This window comes from Garra rufa, chromosome 17 (assembly GCF_049309525.1).
Source record: "Garra rufa chromosome 17, GarRuf1.0, whole genome shotgun sequence".
Lineage (NCBI taxonomy): Eukaryota > Metazoa > Chordata > Actinopteri > Cypriniformes > Cyprinidae > Garra > Garra rufa.
Window position 1 is genome coordinate 38,825,307 of NC_133377.1, and position 17,651 is coordinate 38,842,957.

The 17,651-nt window shown below is 35.4% G+C and overlaps 1 protein-coding gene across 4 annotated transcripts in view; it reads right to left on the minus strand.

The window, feature by feature from the left end:
• Positions 1–424: 424 nt before the first annotated feature.
• Positions 425–17,651, minus strand: part of znf384a (zinc finger protein 384 a) — a 32,627-nt gene continuing 15,400 nt past the window's right edge. For 3 of the 4 annotated variants that reach the window (XM_073821559.1, XM_073821558.1, XM_073821557.1), the window contains 6 exons: positions 15,910–15,986; positions 13,848–14,072; positions 10,269–10,436; positions 9,952–10,030; positions 6,936–7,094; positions 425–4,669 (listed from right to left, as the gene is read on the minus strand). In XM_073821559.1, the coding sequence (XP_073677660.1) occupies positions 4,289–4,669; positions 6,936–7,094; positions 9,952–10,030; positions 10,269–10,436; positions 13,848–14,072; positions 15,910–15,986 (1,089 nt within the window). In that variant the 3' untranslated portion in view covers positions 425–4,288. The remainder of the gene's footprint in view (positions 4,670–6,935; positions 7,095–9,951; positions 10,031–10,268; positions 10,437–13,847; positions 14,073–15,909; positions 15,987–17,651) is intronic. The other variant, XM_073821560.1, reaches the window with a different exon arrangement.

Consider the following 17,651-nt stretch of genomic DNA (forward strand, 5'->3'; position numbering starts at 1 on the left):
TTGATTGGCCCCGTTTATTTTAAAATTAGAGTCAAAACTCATTGAGAATTTTTTTTCTTTAAAGACTATTTCAATCTTCAAGCTTATAGATATGCATTCAATAGTCATCACTATTTTTTCTTGGTCTAAATTCCTGAATTTGCCTTAATTGAGCAAAAATCTTAATTTTGTGCTTTCCAACTACCAACACAAGTTCTAACCTAAATTCTGGTTTAAAGATGCTGTATAAAAAATAAAGTTTTAACTCAGCTTTAACAATTACATCAAATCAGGCCTTTCCATTATGACTTTTTACTGAGAAAATAGAAAAAATATTCATGCAAAAATATATTTTTAACCTCCTAAAATGTCCAAAATAAACGTTAAACAGCAATTTCTAATTGGAAAACACTGCACTGGAATATAACATGACGACTCCAAATAATGTTTTTCATTTTTTATTGTTCATATTAGGAGAAACAGTTACGTCAAGATGAATGAGTGTTGATCTATACAGCAAAGTCATCTTAAAGAGTAGTTAATAATAAGTATTAGGAGTGACAGAAGTAACATTAATAATAATATTGAGAACCGTGTTATTTTCCAAAGACATATATGGATACAACAAGGATTATATATGGAGGATCAGCCAATCACTCGGCTGCTTACTGGACACAGATGGCATCATGTAGGTCAGTGATCGGATGGTTTAGCAATATGTTAACATCCCATACTCTGATCTCTAATGTTGCCTCTAATACATTTTTTAAAAATCATATTTCAGCTGGACCAGAAAGACAATCCTTCCCTTTTTTAATGAACACGTCATCTCTATATATACACACACTCACACACACACAGAGTAACTCCCAAATGTATAATGTTGATGATGATAATAATTGCATAAAAAAACAAAGTTGATATAATAACTGGTATTAAAGGTTTTAAAAAAACACTACTAAATAGTACCTGGTAACCAAATTGTTGTTTTCTGCACATTTTTCCCCCTCCCTTCCTTTCTGGAAACAAACCAAAAAAACAACTCTGTGGGGAGGGTCAAGAAAATATAAAATGACTAACTCTTTAGGTAAAAAAAAAAAAAAAAAAAAAACAGAAAAAAACTTTATAGATGTTTTGTCACACATTCATCTCCTTTAAATGTTCTCTTACATGCTTTTCCATCGACCCTTCGCACACTCAAACACATACAAACATACATACACAAGGACAATAGAAAAATACATATGATAAATGGCTAAAATGTAATGACGAAAACAGAAACAATGAATAAAAAAGTTCCTTTAAGTGCCATCTCCCAAAACCATTAGCTTCTGGATATCCTTCTCCCCTTTAGTGCAGTCTTAGCCACCTCTTTCCAACAGATCTCGGCTGGTAGTGACAAACCAGTTGCACGTTTGCTCGAAATGTCAATCAGCAGGCCTGCAAAGCAGTGTCATACAAGGCGTTAAAACTTCATAAGAGCTTACAAAGTCATACGGACTTGGAAGAACATCCGTAATTTAACTCAAGCTCAAATGCTGCAGATGCGTATATCTTTCTGTGAAATACTTTGTAATGTAAACTAGTTGTTTACCAGCATTTGTAACATTTATCACTTACACTCTTAAAAATAAAGGTGCTTCCCGATGCCATTGAAGAATGTTTTTTTGTCTAAATGGTCCCATAAAGAACCTTTAACATCTGAAGAACCTTTCTGATTCACAAAAGGTTCTTTGTGGCAAAAGTAGTTTCTTCAGATTATAAAAGGTTAAGCAAAGAGATGGTTCTTTAAAGAATCTTTGACCAAATGGTTCTTTGTGGAACCAAAAATGGTTCTTCTATGGCATCGCTGTGAAGAACCTTTTAAAGCACCTTTATTTTTAAGAATGTAGAGAAAAAAAGTAAACTTGCTGGTTTTCAAAGCTCGATATAAGCATGTGCTAGTCTTTGTTAACCTTAATCGCCCTTTTATAAAGCTATCCGTTCCTCTTAGTAGAGAGAAAAAAAGATCACTGATGTAAAATAAATTTGCTTAATTATACTAACAGTGCTTTATTATTTTCTCGGTCAGTCTGAAATGGAATCAATTGATTGTTTACTATCAGTTTTTTTCATTTTGACCTTTACATCAAAATGGCATAAAGATGCTGAATAAAATTACTTGGATGTTAAAATATGTTCTCAAATCTGGAAGTGATGTATTTATAAGCAAGTTGAGTAGTCAGTTATGACATTGTTTGTTCCTCATTAGAGAACAGGGTTCGTACAGATACTGTAAAATAAAATTCCAGAACTTTCAAGGATTTTTCAAGATTTTTCCTGAGTCTCAAAGACTTCAATCAGAGATCCCACTTATCAAACGATGTCTTCTCTTTTAAATTCTAAAAAAAGAGATAAATAGCTAAATAAAAATACTAATTAATACTTATTAAACAAAATGGAAAAAATAAAGTGAAGCACATGAGAAATATTACTACTAAATTATTAGTATTATTACTTTCTTTCTTTGTTGTTTTTAAAACTATACTGCGTCAATTGTTTGAGGTTTTCTACTGTTTAAGGAAAAAAAAAAAAAAACAGAAAAAAGGATTCACAATTTGCCATACGCACTCCGAAGTCTCGAACTGAAACCGAAGCATGAATCATGAAGCATGAATTTTCAAGTACCTCTTCAGGAATAATGCTATTTTCAAGGGGTTTCCAGGCTTTAAATTTCAGAAAGTCAATTTCAGATACTTCAAGCACTTTAAGCAAATTTCTGAGGGAAGTTCACAGATTGCCATTTCAGACCTGACAAATTTACCATTTACTGTTTTTTCAACCGGTTTTTAATGGTCTTGGCTGAAAGGATTTTCCCCATTTGATTTTTCCATGGGGATTTTAGTCTTTAAGAGTTATAAGCCATGGAGCAAACCAACTGGCTACGTGGTTAATCATGTCATTAAAACTGATTTGAAGCAAAAATATATTTACAAATGGGACAAAAGTACTAAACTACGTACTTAACAGAACATTCTTCAAATTATCTTCTTTGGTGTTCAACATACAGATTTGGAACAAATTGAGGGACCCTGGATCACAAAACCAGTCTTAAAGCAACACCATAGAACTTTTTTTTTTATCCCTATACAGGTTAGAAGCGGAATTGTCCATTACCACTGTCGTAAATAATTTAGCCTACCGTCACATGCACGTTATTTGTTTGGAGGCTATCCAGTACCGGCTTTGGAAATAACGATGTCCAGTGACAAGGTAGAGTATGTTGCATGACTTTATGAAAGTATGAAAACGAAATAAAACGTAATAATGACATTGTTTGCTATTTATTTTGCCGTAAAGCAAGTCGCATTTGTAGTCTCATTTGAACTACAAAACCGCTACCCGACGAGCCAAACTTACATAGTGCTGTTATGGCCGATGGAGTGTAGCAAAGCGAATACGAAAGTGCCGTTTCACCCTGTTATGAGTAGATGAACCACTTTCACGAGTTCGGAAACATTATTTTAAGTAAAAAAAAACAAAACTCTTTAGTGTTGCTTTAAGTAGCACGGGTATATTTGTAACAAAAGCTAAATATACATTGTTTAGGTCAAAATTATACATTTTTCTTTTATGCCAAAAATCATTAGAGATAATGTTCCATGAAGATATTTAGTAAATTTCCTACTGTGAATATATAAAAAATTAAGATTTGATTAGTAATATGCATTGCTAAGAACTTCATTTGGACAACTTTAAAGGTGATTTTCTCAGTGTTCTCAGATTCCTGATTTTCAAATAGTTGTATCTCAGCCAAATATTGTCCAATCCTAACAAACCATACATCAATGGAAAGCTTATGAGCTCAAATGTCCCTTATGGTTTTGTTTTCCAGGGTCACAAATGATGACAAAAGTTTAATTTTGGGGTCAATTTGTAGCTCACAGTTGGTCTGTCTTCAATGGTTTGTAAATATTTATCAAAAATCAATTCCCCTATGGAGAAAATGAATGGGATTTTTACTTTTGTAACCTCACCGTTGCGATCTATAGTAGCTGGGTAATGCATATTTCAATAACTGCTTACTATGACAGTTTAAGGCCTTTTTTGTGACACTGCAGAGCAAGTCTAAAGAAAGACAACTCATGAGAGTTCACATGCTCCTCCTCCATCTCTCCTTTTCTCCTCTTTTGGCAAACCTGCCCTCCCCCTCCTGCCAGTCTGTTTTTGGAAATCCTCTTCTGTCCCAAGGCAGTGTTTTATTTCCTTCCCAATTCATGGTCCGTTTCTCCCCACCCCGCCTCCTCGCTCTCATTTTCCTCAAGTTCCTCTATGAGTTCATGTGCTCCACCTGGATGGCAGAAGTGGAGACGGTGAGGCAGAGGTCTTTGTGGGCCGTCAGGTCGGCCACAGTGACCGGTTTGTACTGGATCTCTCCAGCCGACACGGTCTTGTACTGATGCAGGTCGAAAGGGCAGGGTATTCCCTCCGTAACAGAGTAACTGGTTGGTGGTGTGGGGTTGGCCTGGTTCTGCGCTTGTGCTGCTGCCGCGGCTCCGCCACCCCTGCCTCGCCCACGACCCCTGCCGCTTCCCCCGCCCGAGGGCTGACCCGGATTCTGGCCCTGCTGGGCTTGCTGGGCAGCCACTGCGGCTGCTACCGTCAGTGGGTCTGGGTTGTGTTTTCGCATGTGTTTCATCAGGTACGTCTCCTAGAAAAATAACACAAATAGAAAGTCAACTGCATGATGAATCATATTTTAATTGTGATTTCTCTCGATTTATTAACTGGTTATTTATCCTGAAGGTACTTCATTTTAATTTGGGATTTGCATTATTTTGCCAATGGTAACAAGCCACCACACGCTGGTTGGGGTTGCCAGGATTTAATAGTGAAAATCCCCCAGTCACAGCTGCTTTATTTCAACATTAGTAACATAGCTTACAATTGAGGTATGCAGAATCTGCAAAATGTTAATTATTTTACCAAAATAAGAGGGATCGTACAAAATGCATGTTTTTTTTATTTATTTAGTACTGAGCTGAATAAGAATAAGAGAAAAAAAGTTGAATTTATAAAAATGACCCTGTTCAAATGTTTAGTGATTCTTAATACTGTTTTTGTTACCTAAATGATCCACAGCTGTGTTTTTTGTTTAGTGATAGTTGTTGATGGGTCCCTTGTTTGTCCTGAACAGTTAAACTGCCTGCTGTTCTTCAGAAAAATCCTTCAGGTCCCAGAAAGTCTTTGGTTTTTCAGCATTTTTGTGTATTTGAACCCTTTCCAACAATGATTTTGAGATCCATCTTTTCACAGTGAGGACAACTGAGGGACTCATATGCAACTATCACATAAAGTTCAAACGCTCACTGATGCTTCAGAAGGAAACATGATGCATTAAGAGCTGGGGGTGAAAACTGCTTGAATTTGAAGATTAAGGTAAATGTAACTTATTTTGTCTTCTGGGAAACATGTAAGTGTCTTCTGTAGTTTCTGAAGGGCAGTACTAAATGAAAATAAAAAAAGATATGTAGGCAAAATAAGAAAAATGTGCACATCATTCTGTTCAAAAGTTTTCACCCCCAGCTCTTATTGTATTGTTTTCTTCTGAGGCATCAGTGAGCTTCTGTAATAGTCCCTCAGTTGTCCTCAGTGTGAAAAGATGGATCTCAAAATCATACAGTCATTGTTGGAAAGGGTTCAAATACACAAAAATGCTGAAAAACCAAAGAATTTGTAGGACCTGAAGAATTTTTCTGAAGAACAAGTGACTATTATTTTCCTCTTGAGGACCATATGTAAATGTATTTTGTGAAATATCTTAATTAGGTTAGTACTAAATAAATATAACATGCATTTTTTATGATCCCTCTTATTTTGTTAAAATAATTAACATTTTGCAGATTCAAACTGCAATGTCCTAGAACAATAACCAGCAACAAACAATTGTTTCCTCATACTTCTCGTCATAAACCCTATCTACTGCTAAGACAATGGACAATTTAAGTAGTTTTTTCTCCCTGTAGAAAACGCACAGAAAATGGTTAATGTGACTTAATGCTTAAAAACAGTGATGATAAAAGACCAAACTCGGTATGCACCTTAATGATGTTGCAAACTATATATAGGCAAGCAGACGTGGTCAGAATATGAACTCAGCATGGTAAATAGCATTAAACATTTTCCCTCCCATAGAAAACCTTTATAAAAAATGCTTAATGCAGATGGACGAAAAACAGTGATATAAAAAGGGCAAATCTGGTATATACATTTGAACCTAGAGTATGAACGTAATGCAGTGAATTTCATGTTATACGTTTTTCTCCTACAGAAAACCATAAAGAAAATGCTTAACGTATAATTGATATATTGCTTAACGTATAATAATATATCTTTTGCAATATCAGTAAGGTTTTATACGAAGACCGGACTTTCATTTTAACTGCATGAATGCAAAAAGTTTTGTTATGCAATTTACAATGTCCCTTTTTCATAATTCAACACATTTTCTGCTCAGTGGTTTACTGAATCTTTCTAACTTGTCAACCATGTGTTCGCATTCTCTCTTGATTAAAGAAAAAGATCTGATGAGCTAAAAACACCAGCAAACATAAGCTGGAGTTTAGTGATTTCTGCTGAGATTCTGCTCAAATAAGTGTAATAAAGCCAGCCTGTATTCTTGCACGCCGTCGTTCACTGCGACTAAATCTGCGAGCTAACTGTGTGTGTTAACTTTTTCTTGATTCATGCTTATGTCGAAGTGCAATAATTCTGATGAATGACAAAAAAAGTTAATAATCATGATTAAGAATTGCGTAAAATAATTATGAAGTATCATAATTATCAAGTTGCCTTTAAATAATTATTTACCATTTCTGGCATCTCTAACAAGCTCATATCTATAATTTTAGGTTAATGAAGCAGAAGATTGACAAGATGGAGTATCAATGATTTAGGTATCGTGGGTGTGATCTTACAGATGTGTAGGAGCGGTTGCAGAGGCCACAGGAGAAGAGTTTGGCGTGTTTCACCGTATGTGTAGACAAGTGCACCTCTAAGCTGGTCGCATCTGTGTAGCCGCGGTTGCAATTGTGACATTTGTATGGCTTGTCCTTGTTGTGCTGTCTTCGATGAGACTGAAAAAAAAAAGTAGTAAGTAAATGTCATGAGGGTGGCCTTGATGTTAATTGACAAGAAGATTTTTAGCTGACACAGTTACAAATACGTGTTGCTAGATAGCTACCAAGCTAAAATATTTATAATGGTCTGAATTAATTAATAACACTTACAAAAGTATATTTTGCAATGATTTATGCAATTACAACTAAGTGACAGTTATGGATGGGAACCAGAAGGAATGTAATGCAAATGTAATGCATTTAGTGCATGTATGTTTACAGACCTTTTAATGACATAAATGCATGCTAATATTTGGTCACTACAAACATTCAAAACGTTCAGTCTGTAAGGTTTTTTCTTTAAAAGAAATTATGTTTTTTTTTTCTTATGAGAAATTACATTTAAAAAGTGACAGTAAATACATTTTAAATGTTTCAAAGGTTCTCCAAAATTTCATGTTTCATAGAAATTAACTTTCTTTTATATAATAATCCTAAATATATATATCACAGACTCTATTAAAATATGAAGGAGCACAACTGTTTTCAACAATAGGCGCGCTTCCATTATAGATTTGCGCAAAACTTTGCAGATGTTTTAAAAATGTCGATTAAAAAGTATTGCAAAATGACGTTGTTTCCATTAATCGATGTTATGCGACAAAAACGTAATTATTTCCTCTCGCGATAAGTCATGGCAACGGATTTCTGTGGGATTTTGGCTATATATTTAATCGATTGTGATCTGTAAATGTGAAAAATTTCCATTGCTGTTTTGCGAAATAATTTCTTTTTCGAATTTTCTGAAAAACCACCTCATGCGAGTGTAAATACTTACACTCAGTTTTTGCGCAACTGATGTGTTTCAATTAGGCATATTTTCAATTCACAATTTCATTTTGCGCAATTTAAGGGTTAATGGAAACACAGCTATTGATAATAATCAGCAATGTTTCCTAAGCAGCGAATCAGCATATTAGAATGATTTCTGAAGGATCATGTGACACTGAAGACTGGAGTAATGATGCAGAAAATTCATAATATATTCAAAATATTTGTTATTTTATTAAATAATTTTGAAAACATTTTCATTTAACTCAAAAAGCTTAATGATACTGTTTTTTAATTAATACACTGCATTCAGCATTTCCGGCTGTTAATTTTCGGCTTCCAAAATTTTGGTGCATCTCGTATTTTAATAAAACAGTATCTCACAAAAGTGATACCCCTCACATTTCAGCAAAAGTTTTAGTATATCTTCTCAAAGGACAATACTATAGAAATGAAACTTGGATATATTTTAGAGTAGTCAATAGCAGTATACATTTATTTTCCTCTAAAAATTACTGAACATACAGCCATTATTGTCAAAATAGCTGGCAACAAAAGGGAGTACACCCTAAGTGAACTTGTCCAAAGTGTCAATATATTGTGTTAGCATCATTGTTATCTGGCACTGCCTTAATCATCCTGGGCATGGAATTGACCAGAGCTGCACAGGTTGTTGCTGGGATCCTCTTCCACACCTCTATAATCACATCATGGAGCTGCTGGATGTTAGACACATGGTGCTTCTTCATCTTCCGCTTGAGGATGCCCCACAGGTGCTTATTAGTGTAAATTACATTCACACTGGTGTGATCTCCAGGTTCAGGTCTGGAGACACACTTGGCCACCCCACCTTCAGCTTCCTCAGCAAGGCAGTTGTCATCTTGGTGATGGGTTTGGGGTCATTATCATGTTGGAAAACTGCAGTTCGGCCTAGTTTCTGGAGGGAAGGCATCATTTTGTGCTTCAGAATGTACCGTACATAATGGAATCCTTGTTTCCCTCAATGAACTTCAGCTCCCCAGTACCAGCAGCACTCATGCAGCCCCAGACCACGATGCTACCACCACCATGCTTGACTGTAGACAAGTACTCCTCACCAGGGGCATCGCCACACATGCTGAACACCATCTGAGCCAAACAAGTTTATCTTATAGTCTCATCAGACCACAGGACATGCTTCCAGTAATTCATGCTCTTGGACTTGTTGTATTCAGCAAACTGTTTGCGGGCTTTCTTGTGAGCCAGCTTCAAATGAGGCTTCCTTCTGGTACGACGCCTATGCAAACCGACTTGTTGCAGTGTGCAGTATATGGTCTAAGCACAGACAAGCTGACCATCTTCTTCTGCAATCTTTAAAGCAATGCTGGCAGCACTCATGCATCTGTTTTTTTGAAGCCAGGTTCTGCACCTGACGCACAGAACGAGTGCTCAACTTCGCTGATCAACTTTGCAAGGCCTGTTCTCCATCTTGGAAATCCCTGACCACTGTAGTGTAACTCGGTTTCAGGGTGTTACTGAACCTCTAATAGCCTTGGCCATCTTTGTGAAGAGCAACAATTCTACTTCTCAAATCCTCATAGAGTATTTTGCCATGAGATGCCATGTTGAACATCCAGTGGTCAGTTTGAGAGAATTGTACTTAAAGCACCTAATTTTAATTGCTCTAATACAAGATACACAAGTTTGTATTGTCCTGTCAAGTAGACAGAAATATAAACATGATGAATAGGAAAATGTGGCTTTGCATGGTTAAACAACATACTGCTGTTATCACTTAGGGTGTACTCACTTTTGTCACCAGCTATTTTGACAATAATGGCTGTATGTTGAGATATTTTCAGAGGACAGTAAATCTATACTGCTATACAAGCTGCACATTGACTACTCTAAAACATATCCAAGTTTCATTTCTATAGTATTGTCCCTTGAGAAGATGTACTAAAATGGTTGCTGAAATGTGAGGGGTGTACTCACTTCTGTGAGATACTGAATGTAAAAAGCTGAAATGTGTGAAACAATCTATAAATCAGCTGAAGATGGTTACCTGGAGGTTGGATAGTTGGGTAAAAGCTTTCTCACAGCCGGGATGGGAACACTTGTATGGCCGATCACCAGTATGAATCCTGCAAAACAAAACAGAAGCTTTTGATTACAAAGCTTGATCTACATTTCCAAATCACATGAGAATACATTCTTCAGTGTCTAAAATAAATTTACAGGAAGCCTACGCAATCCTCCCAACTACAGCATAACAGACCACAGACAACAGAGGAGGAAGGAAAGAGGGAAAAATGCCAGAAGAGGAGCAGGATGGCTGCTGTATATGGTTGGTTACTGATTCTGTCTGCCCCTGTCTGTTACCTGTTATGCTGCTGTAAGTGACTGAGCTGCCTGAAGGTTTTCTGGCAGTAGGAGCAGGTGTAGGGTTTGGCCCCGCTGTGGATGCGGATGTGCTGGGACAGGTAGCTGGAGTTGGCAAACGATTTGGAGCAGTGAGGACACTTGTGCGGTTTGCCCTCTGTGTGGTTTCTAACAAGGGATGAAGGGAAGGGGATGAAAAGAGAGAAAAAAAAAACAGAGAGAGATTTACCAGTGAATCAATAAAACGAGCCCTACTTGGATCAAATCATGATCGTATCATAAAACATGTTGTAGGTTTCATGCTTATAGCAATGTGACGGTGCTCATTGTGGTGTCTGAGTTATGAAACGCAGCACACAAAAACACAAGGCACTTCATCTTATCCTCTCTCTCTTTCATTCTCTCTCTCACCAGCTTCCTTTCCCCTCCCTAACTATCGGATAATGTGAAACTACTCAGAGCCTTTAAACCAGAGCAGATGAAACAGACTTCTTGAAGTCAAACAGAGACAGAATTCAATTAAAGACTCATTCTTGCCCAGCAGCATAAAAATGACATGGAAAGGAGAGAAAGAAGACATGACACAAGCCAGATAACGTAGAGAAGAAACAGACAAATACAGAAGCAAATGGAGACAAAATGACATGCTTTTAAGCTTTCCAGGCTCCTAGGATTCCATTAAAGTGTATTTACCATAAATAGAGTTCCTATTAGCATTTACAAACTAAGGGATGATTTAAAATGATTGTCTGTGATAATTAATATCACCACAGAAGTAGTTCATAAACTGTAGTTAAAAATAACCCTGAATTTTACGACATGACATCAAATAAACAATAGGGCTGTGTATTGAGACAGATTTCCCAGATATCTTATTCAGGACAATACTAAATAAAAAACATCGATATAATGTTTATGCACTAATCTACATCAGCTACTACAGCTTTTTAATCTACAAATCGCCATCGTTTACCATGGATTCACTATAGTAACACTAACTGTACCATGGTATTGTGGCAGAAATGTGGGCTATTCATATCGAATTTTATATTATCAATGTATTCACAACAGTGTTTTAGTGGCAAGTAAAAAAAAAAAGCTATTGAAAAAAACCCCTCAAAATTACAATTATAAAGTAATATTTTGAGAATGAATTCAAACTTACGAAAATTAAGTTGTAGCAATTACGAGAGAAAAGTTTTTAGAGTATAGTCTGTATTGTGCATGGAAATGGTCAAAATTGGGTTTTTTGTTTTTTTTCAAAAATATTTTGACTTTATTCTCGTAATTTCGATTTTTTTTCTCAAAATAGACTATTCTGACTTTATTCTTAATATATTTTGACTTTATTCTAATAATTTCAACTTTATTCTCAAAATATTTCTTTATTCTTGTAATTTGGACTTTTTTTTCTCAAAATAGGCCATTTCGACTTTATTGCCAAAATATTTAGACTCTATTCTCGTAATTTAGATTTTTTTCTTAAAATAGGCCATTTCGACATTATTCTCAAAATATTTAGACTTTATTCTCATCATTTTGACTTTTTTCTCAAAATATTTAACTTTATTCTTGTAATTTCTACTTTATCTAAACTTTATTCTCAAATTAGGCCATTTCGAATTTATTCTCAAAATATTTTGACTTTATTCTTGTAACTTTGACTTTTTTCCTCAAAATATTTTGACTTTATTCTTGTAATTTCGACTTTTTTCTCAAAATAGGCCATTTCAACATTGTTCTCAAAATATTTCAACTTTATTCTCATCATTTTTACTTTTTTCTCAAAATATTTAGACTTTATTCTTGTCATTTCTACTTTATTCTCAAAATATTTTGACTTTATTCTTGTAACTTCGACTTCTTTCCTCAAAATATTTCTACTTTATTCTTGTCATTTCTTTATTTTCAAAATATCTCAACTTTATTCTTTATTCTCAAAATAGGCCATTTTGAATTTATTCTCAAAATATTTTGACTTTATTCTTTTAACTTCGACTTTTTTCCTCAAAAATATTTCTACTTTATTCTTGTCATTTCTACTTTATTTTCAAAATATCTCAACTTTATTCTCAAAATATTTTGACTTTATTCCTGTAATTTCTACTTTTTTCTCAAAATAGGCTATTCGACTTTTGACTTTTATTCTCATAATTTTGACTTTATTCTGAAAATATTTCAACTTTATTTTCATATCGTCATACTGTCAACCCAAGCTACTGTCAAAGTGCATTTCTAAGGGACAAAAAGTATTAATAAGACTGCAGCCTGCACTGCGAACTGTGTTGAAGATACGCGTCAAAGTAAGGCAAAATGAACCTGTTTCATGATTTGAAACAATATATTACTTAGAACACTGAGAAACTAAGAAATGAATTTTTCTATTAGGATATTTAGTTAAGAAAAAATCACAAGAAAAGTATAAAGAATTCAAAAAAGTATTTATGTTCTGACCATAAAGAGTAGTTTAAAACCGCAAGTCTGGTTTCTACAACTTTCATTTAGGAGCAACATTTTCGGAAGTTATCGTGACATTTTATTGCAACAATTGTTTTGGCCATATCACCCAGCAAATTATTGTCAATTCCTTAAAACTTCATAAAAGAGTATAAAAAAGCTTTGAATGGTGTCTATTAATATATATGAAGATTGGTTAATTGGAAAAACTATATTTTACCCAGTCCACACAAGAAAGAACATTTAAAACATTAAATAAAAAAGTGCAAGTATGCAGTGTCGACAAAAATAAAATAACGGGGCTCCAAAAGAAGTAAATAAAAACCAAAGAAAGTGTGAAATAAGACAAACAGATGGGTGATGTGATTAGCATGAGACAAAAACCTGCTTCTATCTGCAGATCGTATATGTAACCCTGGACCACAAAACCAGTCTTAAGTCGCTGGGGTATGTTTGTAGCAATAGCCAAAAATACATTGAATGGGTCAAAATTTTTGATTTTTTTTAATGCCAAAAATCATTAGGAAATTAAGTGAAGATCATGTTCAATGAAGATTTTTTGTAAAAATCCTACTGTAAATTTATCAAAATGTAATTTTTGATTAGTAATATGCATTGTTAAGAACCTAATTTGGACAACTTTACAGGTGATTTTCTTAGTATTTTGATTTATTTTCCACCCTCAGATTCCTGATTTTCAAATAGATGTATCTCGGCCAAATATTGTCATATCCTAACAAACCATACATCAATAGAAAGCTTATTTATTAAGCTTTCATATGATGTATAAATCTCAGTTTTGTAAAATTTAACCTTATGACTGGTTTTGTGGTCCAGGGTCACATATTGTCCAGTTCATCACTAGAAGTGTGCGCAAGCTCAAATGTCACCGCATGAGGATGGGAAAGGAAAGAACAGGAAGGTATCAAGAGAAAGACATGAAAGATAAACATGCTAATCCTAAACGAAAACACGACTAAGCCAACTACTCAAAGCCCTGGCTCCATCCTGTAGCAGGTGTAGCAGTGCATCCTTCAGTAAGTCTCACACACACACACACACACACACACACACACACACACACACACACACACACACACACACACACACACACACGCGTACCGTGTATGCTGCTGAAGGTGGCTGAGCTGTCTGAAGGTTTTCTGGCAGTAGGAGCAGGTGTAGGGTTTGGCGCCGCTGTGGATGCGGATGTGCTGCGCCAGATAGCTGGAGTTGGCGAAGGATTTGGAGCAGTGAGGACACTTGTGCGGCTTCGCCTCCGTGTGTGACTTGGCGTGAATCTGCATGTCTGATTTGTTGAAGAACGTCACCGCACACATCCGGCACCTACAGAGAAAAATCAGCATGTGCGTTTGCATTCGAAACTCCCACAAAATTTGCATTTTTAAAAACGCTAAAACAGCCTTGACACTTTTAAGAACTTGTACCGAAAAATGTAACACAATGTATCTCATGAATTCCATTTGCATTCCATTTATCATCTTTATAGACGCTCCCTTACAAGCTGACAGGAAAAGTAAAGACAGACTTAAAAGTTCAAGTAAAAGCACGAATACACTAAAATTAATCAAGCCTGCAAATATAAAAGGTGACATATCATGAAAATCTGACTTTTTCCTGTGTTTAAGTGCTGTAATTGGGTCCTCAGTGTATCTACCAACCCAGAAAACGCAAAAAAAAGACAACCCAGTAACTTAGTTTTGGTAAGACATGAAAAAACGAGCGTGGTAAGGGTATCTGATTATAATATTACTACCCCTTAATCTGCACGTTTCCACCATTGGCGCCGTCATTTTGATTTTGCAAACAACAACATGTCAAAGGTTTGAGGAAAGCATGCTAACTGTCCTGTTGTTGGCTGCACAGATGAGCACAGAACACTATTTAGAGTCCCAGCCTCAGAGGATTTATTAATTTATTTACTGTATATTACGCTGCTGCAACACAGATTTAATATAAACATGTGATTTCTTTCCTAACTGTTTACCGTCACAGACATAACCGACTGTTTGTTTTTGGAACTCCTGAGTTTTTAACATAAACTGTGTATTTGACAGTTTAAGCGCAATAAGATATGAAAGAGAACTCAGTTTAGTACTCGCATGTCTTGTGACAGCCGCATGCTTTAAATGTGTGAAGTTTAAACTAACATGGCTTAAAACACATGATTTCAGTACGATAGACATCAATAGAGTCAATCAGAACCAAATAGAATATATAAAGCTGTTACAAGCTGTAAAGGCAAAGTCCTATTCTGGAAAACAGGGCTCATTTCACTTTCACTCAAAATGGGCATTTTCAAAATGATATATTAAATAATCTGTGGGGTATTTTAAGATGAAACTTCACAGACATATTCTGGGGACACTTGAGACTTAAATTACATATTGTAAAAAGGGTCTCTTTAAAGGAACACTCCACTTTTTTTGGAAATAGGCTCATTCTCCAACTCCCCCCCCCCCCCCCCGAGTTAAAAAGTTGAGTTTTACCATTTTGAAATCCATTCAGCCGTTCTCCTGTTCTGGCGATATCACTTTTAGCATAGCTTTAGCATAGTTTAGCATTGAATCCTATGAGACCAATAGCATCGCGTTCAAAAATAACCAATGAGTTTCGATATTTGTCCTATTTAAAACTTGACTCTTCTGTAGTTATATAAATGCAAAGCTTCAATTTTCTAGGCTGATAAGATTAGGAACTACACTTCCATTCCGGCGTAATAGTCAAGGAAGTTTGCTGCCGTAATAAGGCTGAAGCAGGAGCAGTAATACCTTCCTTGACTATTACGCCGGAATGGGAGTGTAGTTCCTAATTCTATCAGCCTAGAAAATTGAAGCTTTGCATTTCCACCAGTCTTAGTACACAATATAACTACAGAAGAGTCAAGTTTTAAATACAACATATGGAAACTGGTTGGTCATTTTTGAACGCGATGCTATTGGTCTAATAGGATTCAATGATCTATGCTAAGCTATGCTAAAAGTGATATCGCCAGAACAGGAGAACGGCTGAATGGATTTCAAAATGGTAAAAATCAACTTATTAACTCGAGGGGAGTTGGAGAATGAGCCTATTTCCAAAAAAAGTGGAGTGTTCCTTTAAATAAAAATGGCTATTTATTTAATACATTTCAAACTAAGAATCCTTAAGCACTAATATGCACCTGTATGACTTGTTCCCATCTTTGCCTTGATGATCATCCTCATCATTGGAAAGGTCGTATGGGTCACTCGTGTTGTGCTGTAAAAGCGAAAAAATTAAGTGAGCATCTTAATACATACATACAACAGGGATGCTCCGATCGATCAGCCTGGAGATCGGTATCGGCCAATAATCACATTTTATGACTCGATCGGTACTCACTAAACTTGAGGATGTAAATGAATTGGCGCCGCAATCGCCAGTCTGGAAATACTAGGGCAAAGAAATACTATGTCAAAGAAATCTCACGTGCAGGAGCATTGTCCAAAACATTTAATACCACTAACCTGATTCGGCACTTAAGAACGAGCCACCGCGAGACGCATAGAAAGAGAGAGATTAGGCTCGTGAATTACCTCTCTTGAATGTGTGCACCTCTCAGCACAGTCTCTAATAAAAGTGAAGCTTTAAGTTAATTTTCTTTAGAAACAGTGGCGTTGTTACCTCGCTAGTGAGAAATGTCACAGTTTTTAAGTTGTTAATCATCAGAGCAGCGCTAACAACATAAGCGTGTATGCAAACTGTATGTGTGTGCATCTGTAAGGAAGAGAGAGTGGAAAAAATTGATTATGTGCTTTCCGTACATAATAAAACGTAATTTTGTGTCTAAAACATGGAAGTAATCTGTCGTTTTTATCCTCTTGTTTACTGTATTTAGTTTGGCCAGTGTCATTGTGGGTTTTGGTTATTTTGCTGTTTTAGGCTGTACGGATCTTTAAAATAACTGAAATTCTGGCGAAGTGATATGGACATGTACTGCAGTCAAGAGCTGCCTGGAACTACGTTCGCTGTGCACGTTACCCTGAAAATAATTGCACACCTTAAGCATAAACCCAATTTTGAAGGCATAATAAAATGTTCGCTGTATAATGAGTGATTATTTATAACTCTGTTAAAACATTACATATATTACATAATTACTGTAAAAATGTAACAAAATAATAAAATCAACCTCCAAGTAATACTTTATCTAAAAAAAAATGAATGTTGATCAGAGAGATTACATATCAGTTAATATTAAGCTCAAAGCATCGTAATTTGCATTAGTATCGGCCGATCACCATGACACAAAATCGGTACTTGGTATCGCCTGCAAAAATCCTGATCGGAGCATCCCTAACATGCAACTTGTACTTTGCATCAGTCAACACCTTTAGTACAATAGACAATTTAGGGAAGCATGTTTTGAGTATCTTTTTAACAAACCATAAAACTAAATTAATAAAGTGTCCCAATTTGGTTTACTTCTCTCTATTTTAAATTCTTTAAGAATGTAACCTCGTTTCTAAAGTGACTTATCAATGACAGCTTGTTTGGACAATAACATAGATCTGCATTTGCTGATTACCAATAAAGTCCTAATATGTGACCCTGGACCACAAAACCAGTCATAAGGTTAAATTTTACAAAACTGAGATGTATACAAATAAATAAGCTTTCTACTGCTGTATGGTTTGTTAGGATAAGACAATATTTGGCCGAGATACATCTATTTGAAAATCTGAAATCTGAGGATGCGGAGAAAAAAAAAAAAAAAAAATCAAAATACTGAGAAAATCCCCTTTAAAGTTGTCCAAATTAAGTTCTTAACAATGCATATTACTTATTAAAAATTACATTTTGATATATTTATAGTAGGAATTTTACAAAAAAATATTCATGGAACATGATCTTTACTTAATTTCCTAATGATTAAAATCTATA